General features: G+C 62.2%; 1 protein-coding gene across 1 annotated transcript; it reads left to right on the top strand.

Moving 5' to 3' along the window:
* Positions 1–317: 317 nt before the first annotated feature.
* On the top strand, positions 318–5,503 carry CNOT3 (CCR4-NOT transcription complex subunit 3; the record flags this gene model as incomplete). The annotated part of the gene is made up of 3 exons (XM_057430878.1): positions 318–450; positions 3,672–3,797; positions 5,357–5,503. Coding segments are annotated over 3 exons (358 nt in total), but the record flags the coding sequence as incomplete, so codon positions are not given.
* Positions 5,504–8,295: the final 2,792 nt, after the last annotated feature.

Below are 8,295 nucleotides of genomic sequence, written 5' to 3'. Positions count from 1 at the left end.
GGTTATAGGGGGCTATGGGTAGATATAGGGGTCTGTAAGGGGGTTATAGGGCACTATAGGGGGGTTATAACGGTCTATAAGGGGTAATAGGGGTCTATAAGGGGTAATAGGGGTCTATAAGGGGTAATAGGGGGCTATAGGGGGTTCTAGGGGTCTATAAGGGAGTTATGGGGTCCTATAGGGCTCCCAGTGTGTTTAGGGGCGTTTCTTTGGTTGTTTCGGGTTAATTTGAGGGGGTTTTGGTTCATTTTGGGGTCATTTTGAAGGTTTTCTCACCCTCCCCTCCCCCCCTTTTCCCCTCCCCTCCCCCCCCCCAGGCAGTACCTGCCCCGCAACCCCTGCCCCACCCCCCCCTACCACCACCAGGTGCCCCCCCCCCACTCGGACACGGTCGAGTTCTACCAGCGCCTGAGCACCGAGACCTTGTTCTTCATCTTCTACTACCTGGAGGTACCTGAAACCGCCCCAAAATACCCCAAAAGGACTCGAAACCGCCCCGAAATACCTCAAAAGGACTCGAAACCGCCACAAAATACCCCAAAAGGACTCGAAACCCCAAAATACCCCAAAAGGACTCGAAACCGCCCCAAAATACCCCAAAAGGACTCGAACTGCCCCAAAATACCCCAAACTGGACCCCAAAAGGACTCAAAACCGCCCCAAAATACCCCAAAAGGACTCGAAACTGCCCCAAAATACCCCAAAAGGACTCGAAACCGCCACAAAATACCCCAAAAGGACTCGAAACCGCCCCGAAATACCCCAAAAGGACCTGAAACTGCCCCAAAAGGACCCGAAACTGCCCCAAAATACCCCAAAAGGACCCGAAACCGCCCCAAAACTGCCTCAAAAGGACTCGAAACCGCCCCGAAATACCCCAAAAGGACTCGAAACCGCCCCAAAATACCCCAAAAGGACTCGAAACCGCCCCAAAATACCCCAAAAGGACTCGAAACCGCCCCAAAATACCCCAAAAGGACTCGAAACTGCCCCAAAACTGCCTCAAATGGACCCGAAACCGCCCCAAATACCCCAAAAGGACCCGAAACTGCCCCAAAACTGCCTCAAATGGACCCGAAACTGCCCCAAAATACCCCAAAAGGACTCGAAACCGCCCCAAAATACCCCAAAAGGACCCGAAACTGCCCCAAAATACCCCAAAAGGACTCGAAACGGCCCCAAAATACCCCAAAAGGACTCGAAACCGCCCCAAAATACCCCAAAAGGACTCGAAACCGCCCCAAAATACCCCAAAAGGACTCGAAACCGCCCCAAAATACCCCGAAACTGCCCCAAAATACCCCAAAAGGACTCGAAACCGCCCCAAAATACCCCAAAAGGACTCGAAACCGCCCCAAAATACCCCAAAAGGACTCGAAACCGCCCCAAAATACCCCAAAAGGACTCGAAACCGCCCCAAAATACCCCAAAAGGACTCGAAACCGCCCCAAAATACCCCAAAAGGACTCGAAACTGCCCCAAAATACCCCAAAAGGACTCGAAACCGCCACAAAATACCCCAAAAGGACTCGAAACTGCCCCAAAATACCCCAAAAGGACTCGAAACCGCCCCAAAATACCCCAAAAGGACTCGAAACCGCCCCAAAATACCCCAAAAGGACTCGAAACCGCCCCAAAATACCCCAAAAGGACTCGAAACTGCCCCAAAATGCCCCAAAAGGACTCGAAACCGCCCCAAAATACCCCAAAAGGACTCGAAACCGCCCCAAAATACCCCAAAAGGACTCGAAACCGCCCCAAAATACCCCAAAAGGACTCGAAACTGCCCCAAAATACCCCAAAAGGACTCGAAACCGCCACAAAATACCCCAAAAGGACTCGAAACTGCCCCAAAATACCCCAAAACTCGAAACCCCCACAAAATACCCCAAAAGGACTCGAAACCGCCCCAAAATACCCCAAAAGGACTCGAAACCGCCCCAAAAGGACCCCAATACCCCCCCAGTACCAAAGCCACCCCATAGCGTCCCCCTGCTCTGCCCCATAGCCCCCCCATACACCCCCCATACCCCCCCATAGCCCCCCATGTACCCCCCAAAATGCCCCCCAAAAGGCCCCCCGGCTCTTTCCCATGGCCCCCATACCCCCCAAAATACCCCCCAAGGACCCCCGGCTCTGCCCCCCCCCCCATAAATGCCCCCCACCCCGTAAAGGACCCATAACTGCCCCCCCCCCCCCCCCCCCAAAACGCCCCCCGGCTACCCCCATGGACCGAAACCCCCCCAAAATACCCCAAATCCCCCCACCCCATAGCCCCAAAGCTCTGCCCCAATACCCCCCAGTCCCAAAGCCACCCCATAGCGTCCCCCCCAGCTCTGCCCCATACCCCCCATACCCCCCATACCCCCCCCGCCCCCCCCCCCATAGCCCCCCCAACACACCCCCCCCCACCCCATACCCCCCACCCCATAGTGCCCCCCCCCATCCTCTGCCCCATAGCCCCCATGCCCCCCCCCGCCCCCACCCCATAACACCCCCCCCCATACTCTGCCCCACAGCCCTCCCCATACCCCCCCCATACCCCCCACCCCATAGCACCCCCCAGCTCTGCCCCATAGCCCCCCCCATGCCCCCCCCCTATTCCCCCACCCCATAGCGCCCCCCGGCTCTGCCCCATACCCCCCCCAGACCCCCACCCCAAACCCCACCCCATACCCCACCCCATCCCCCCACCCCATAGCACCCCCCAGCTCTGCCATAGCACCCCCCAGCTCTGCCCCATAGCCCTCTCCATAGCCCCCCATCCCCCCACCCCACCCCACAGCGCCCCCAGCTCTGCCCCATAGCCCCCCCACCCCCACCCCACAGCACCCCCCAGCTCTACCCCATACCCCCCCATTCTCCCACCCCATAGCACCCCCCGGCTCTGCCCCATACCCCCCCCACACCCCCACCCCATAGCACCCCCCGGCTCTGCCCCATAGCCCCCCCCATACCCCGCACCCCATAGCACCCCCCGGCTCTGCCCCATAGCCCCCCCATACCCCCCCCCCCCCCCGCCTCTGCCCCACCCCATAGCGCCCCCCGGCTCTGCCCCATAGCCCCCCCCCCCCCCCCCCCCCCCCCCCCCCACCCCCCCCCCCCCCATACCCCGCACCCCATGCCCCCCAGCTCTGCCCCATAGCCCTCTCCATACCCCCACCCCCCACCCCATAGCGCCCCCCAGCTCTGCCCCATAGCCCCCCCCACACCCCCACCCCCCAGCACCCCCCAGCTCTACCCCATACCCCCCCATTCTCCCACCCCATAGCACCCCCCGGCTCTGCCCCATACCCCCCCCCATACCCCGCACTCTGCCCCATAGCCCCCCCCATACTCCGCACCCCACAGCACCCCCCAGCTCTGCCCCATAGCCCCCCCCATACCCCCACCCCACAGCACCCCCCAGCTCTGCCCCATACCCCCCCCATATCCCCACCCCATAGCGCCCCCCAGCTCTGCCCCATAGCCCCCCCCATGCCCCCCCCCATCCCCCCACCCCATAGCGCCCCCCAGCTCTGCCCCATACCCCCCCCATACCCCCACCCCATAGCGCCCCCCGCCTCTGCCCCATGCCCCCCCCATACCCCCACCCCACAGCACCCCCCAGCTCTGCCCCATGCCCCCCCCCATACCCCCACCCCATAGCGCCCCCCGCCTCTGCCCCATAGGGCACCAAGGCTCAGTACCTGGCGGCCAAGGCCCTCAAGAAGCAGTCGTGGCGCTTCCACACCAAGTACATGATGTGGTTCCAGCGGCACGAGGAGCCCAAGACCATCACCGACGAGTTCGAGCAGGTGCCTATGGGGCGCTATGGGGCGCTATGGGGCGCTATGGGGCGGCTATGGGGCGCTATGGGGCTGGGGGGGGGATTGGGGTCATAGGGTCTGTGGGGATGGGGGTTTATGGGGATGGGGGGTTATGGGGGCTATGGGGATGGGGGAGGGCTGTGGGGCTGGGAATCTATGGGGCTGGGAATCTATGGGGCCAAGAGGTCTATGGGGATGGGGCCTATGGGGCCATGGGGTCTATGGGGATGGGGGTTTATGGGGATGGGGGACTATGGGGTCTATGGGGATGTTGGGGGGTCTAAGGGGATGGGGGAGGGCTATGGGGCTGGGAATCTATGGGGCCAAGGGGTCTATGGGGATGGGGTCTATGGGGCCATGGGGTCTATGGGAATGGGGGGATAGGGGGTCATGGGGTCTATGGGGATGTTGGGGGGTCTATGGGGATGGGGGAGGGCTATGGGGCTGGGAATCTATGGGGCTGGGAATCTATGGGGCCAAGGGGTCTATGGGATCATGGGGTCTATGGGGATGGGGGGCTATGGGGATGGGGGAGGGCTATGGGGTTGGGAATCTATGGGGCTGGGAATCTATGGGGTAAATAGGGGATCTATGGGGTCTATGGGGATGGGGGTTTATGGAGATGGGCTATGGGGTCTATGGGGATGTTGGGGGGTCTATGGGGATGGGGGTTTATGGGGATGGGGGGGGCCAATCTATGGGGTCTATGGGGATGGGGTCTATGGGGATGGATGGGGGGTAATCTATGGGGGGATGGGGATGGGGGGTCTATGGGGCCGGGGGGGATCTATGGGGCCAAGGGGTCTATGGGGATGTGGGGGGGCTATGGGGATGGGGGTCTATGGGCTCATGGCGTCTATGGGGATGGGGGGCTATGGGGATGGGGGAGGGCTATGGGGCTGGGAATTTATGGGGTAAATAGGGGATCTATGGGGTAAATAGGGGATCTATGGGGCCAAGAGGTCTATAGGGATGGGGGGGTCTATGGGGATGGGGAGGTCTATGGGGATGGGGGGGGCTATGGGGCTAAGGGGGATCTATGGGGCCAAGGGGTCTATGGGGCTGCAGGGGGGGCTATGGGGATGGGGGTCTATGGGACTGTGGATCTATGGGGCCAAGGGGGGTCTATGAGGATGGGGGGGGCATCCATGGGGCTGGGGGGGATGGGGATGTCCATGGGGCTGAGGGGGCCATGGTGTCTGTAGGGATCTATGGGGCTGGGAATCTATGGAGCCAAAGGGGGGGGTGGGGAATCTATGTGGCTGGGGGTGTATGGCGCTGGGGGGGGGTCTATGGGGCGGGGGGGGGATCTATGGGGCGGGGGGGGTGTGTGTGTCTATGGGACCAAGGGGTCTCTGGGAATAGTGGGGGGGGGGAAATCTATGGGGCTGGAGTCCCCATGGGAATTGGGGGGACATCTATGAAGGTGGGGGCTCCATGGGGCTGGGAGGTCTGTATGGGTCTAGGGGTTCTCTATGGGTCTGAGGCCTCCCTATAGCTATGGGGCTGGGTTCCCTATATCTATGGGGTGGGATCCTGCCCCCCAGGGCACCTACATCTACTTCGACTACGAGAAGTGGGGCCAGCGCAAGAAAGAGGGGTTCACCTTCGAGTACCGCTACTTGGAGGACCGGGACCTGCAGTGACCCCCTCCCTGCCCCATAGATCTATGGGGTGAGCCCCACAACCTCCCTCCCCCCTCCCCCCCCCCGCCATTGACCCCCAACACCGCCCCTCCCCCTTTCTCCCCCTCTCAGTGTCCCCAACCCCCCATTGTTTCTATGGGGCAGGGTGTGGGGGGAGGGGCAATGGGGTGACCCCTCCCCCTTTAACCCCCCCCCTCCCCCCCCCCTTTCATCATTGAGACTTTTTTTGGGTTTTTTTCCGCCTTTTTTGGGAAATATTTATCAATAAAAATAGTTTTCTATGGATTTATTCCCCTCCCCCCTCCCCACGCGCGTCTATGGGGCAGCCCCACAGCAGCTATGGGGCAGGCCCCATCCCCCCCCCCCCCCTTTATTCGCCACCCCCCCGCCATCAATCCCCCCCACATCGATGGGACCCATATATAGGGCAGCCCCCCCCCCCGTTAACCCCCCCCATCTATGGGGCAGTCCCAGATCTATGGGGCATCCCCTCCCATTAACCCTTCTATGGGGCAGCCCCACACCTATGGGTCACCCCCTTCCATTAGTCCCACATCCATGGGGCAGCCCCACACCTATGGGTCACCCCCTTCCATTAACCCCACATCCATGGGCCCGCCCCACACCTATGGGTTACCCCTCCCATTAACCCCCATCTATGGGGCAGCCCCACACCTATGGATCATCCCCCCATCTATGGGTCACCCCCCCATAGGGCCCCATCTATGGGGCAGCCCCACACCTATGGGTTACCCCTCCCATTAACCCCCCCATCCATGGGGCCGCCCCACACCTATGGGTCACCCCCTTCCATTAGTCCCACATCCATGGGGCCGCCCCACACCTATGGGTCTCCCCCTCCCATTAACCCCCCCAATCCATGGGGCTGCCCCACACCTATGGATCACCCCTCCCATAAGCCCCCCCCCTCCAAATCCATAGGGCAGCCCCACACCTATGGGTCACCCCTCCCATAACCCCCCATCTATGGGGCAGCCCCACACCTATGGATCACCCCCTCCCATATGGGGCACCCCCCATCTATGGGGCAGCCCCACACCTATGGGGCAGCCCCCCCATCTATGGGTCACCCCTCCCATAACCCCCCATCTATGGGGCAGCCCCACACCTATGGATCACCCCTCCCATTAACTATGGGGCACCCCACACCTATGGGTCACCCCTCCCATAACCCCCCATCCATGGGGCAGCCCCACACCTATGGATCACCCCTCCCTTAACCCCCCCATCTATGGGGCAGCCCCACACCTATGGGTCACCCCTCCCATAACCCCCCGTCTATGGGGCAGCCCCACACCTATGGGTCAACCCTCCCATAACCCCCCATCTATGGGGCAGCCCCACACCTATGGATCACCCCTCCCATAACCCCCCCCAATCCATAGGGCAGCCCCACATCTATGGGGCAGCCCCCCAATCTATGGGTCACCACTCCCATAACCCATCTATGGGGCAGCCCCCCACCTATGGGTCACCCCTCCCATACCCCCCCCCATATCCATAGGGCAGCCCCACACCTATGGGTCACCCCTCCCATAACCCCCAATCCATGGGGCAGCCCCACACCTATGGGTCACCCCTCCCATTACCCCCCGTAATCCATAGGGCAGCCCCACACCTATGGATCACCCCTCCCATTAACCCCCCATCTATGGGGCAGCCCCACACCTATGGGTCACCCCTCCCATACCCCCCCCCATATCCATAGGGCAGCCCCACACCTATGGGTCACCCCTCCCATAACCCCCAATCCATGGGGCAGCCCCACACCTATGGGTCACCCCTCCCATAACCCCCCCATCTATGGGTCACCGCTCCCATAACCCATCTATGGGGCAGCCCCACACCTATGGGTCACCGCTCCCATAACCCATCTATGGGGCAGCCCCACACCTATGGGGCAGCCCCCCAATCTATGGGTCACCACTCCCATAACCCATCTATGGGGCAGCCCCCCATCTATGGATCACCCCTCCCATAACCCATCCATGGGGCAGCCCCACACCTATGGATCACCCCTCCCATTAACCCCCCATCTATGGGGCAGCCCCACACCTATGGGGCACTGCCCCCCAATCTATGGGTCACCGCTCCCATAACCCATCTATGGGGCAGCCCCCCATCTATGGGTCACCCCTCCCATTACCCCCCGTAATCCATAGGGCAGCCCCACACCTATGGGTCACCCCTCCCATTAACTCCCCCATCTATGGGTCACCGCTCCCATAACCCATCTATGGGGCAGCCCCACACCTATGGGTCACCCCTCCCATTAACCCCCCCATCTATGGGTCACCGCTCCCATAACCCATCTATGGGGCAGCCCCACACCTATGGGTCACCCCTCCCATTAACCCCCCCATCTATGGGTCACCGCTCCCATAACCCATCTATGGGGCAGCCCCACACCTATGGGTCACCCCTCCCATTAACCCCCCCATCTATGGGTCACCGCTCCCATAACCCATCTATGGGGCAGCCCCACACCTATGGGTCACCCCTCCCATAACCCATCCATGGGGCAGCCCCACACCTATGGGGCACTGCCCCCTTTCCCCCTTCCCAGCTCCGGGTGGTAGCGGCTGTTGTAGGGCCGGCTCCTGTCATCCATGGGGCAGGAGGGGGCGGTGCCCCCCTCCCCCCCCAGCCCCTCCCCCCTCAGCAGCTCCCGGCTCCTCCGCGCTTCCCGCGCTTCCCTTTGGAGGCGTTGCTGACGCAGGCGGGAAAGGGAGGGGGAGGGGCGGGGCTTGGGGGGGGGAGGGGCTCGGGGGGGGGTGGGGGGTGGGGGGAGGGGCTTGGGGGAGGGGGGGCGCAGGTAC

This window comes from Pezoporus wallicus, unplaced genomic scaffold (assembly GCF_028554395.1).
Source record: "Pezoporus wallicus isolate ANWC-B61680 ecotype Strahan unplaced genomic scaffold, APGP_CSIRO_Pwel_v1 contig_11310, whole genome shotgun sequence".
Taxonomy (NCBI): domain Eukaryota; kingdom Metazoa; phylum Chordata; class Aves; order Psittaciformes; family Psittacidae; genus Pezoporus; species Pezoporus wallicus.
Note: the sequence above shows the minus strand (reverse complement) of the source record. Positions and strands in the feature narration are given on the sequence as shown.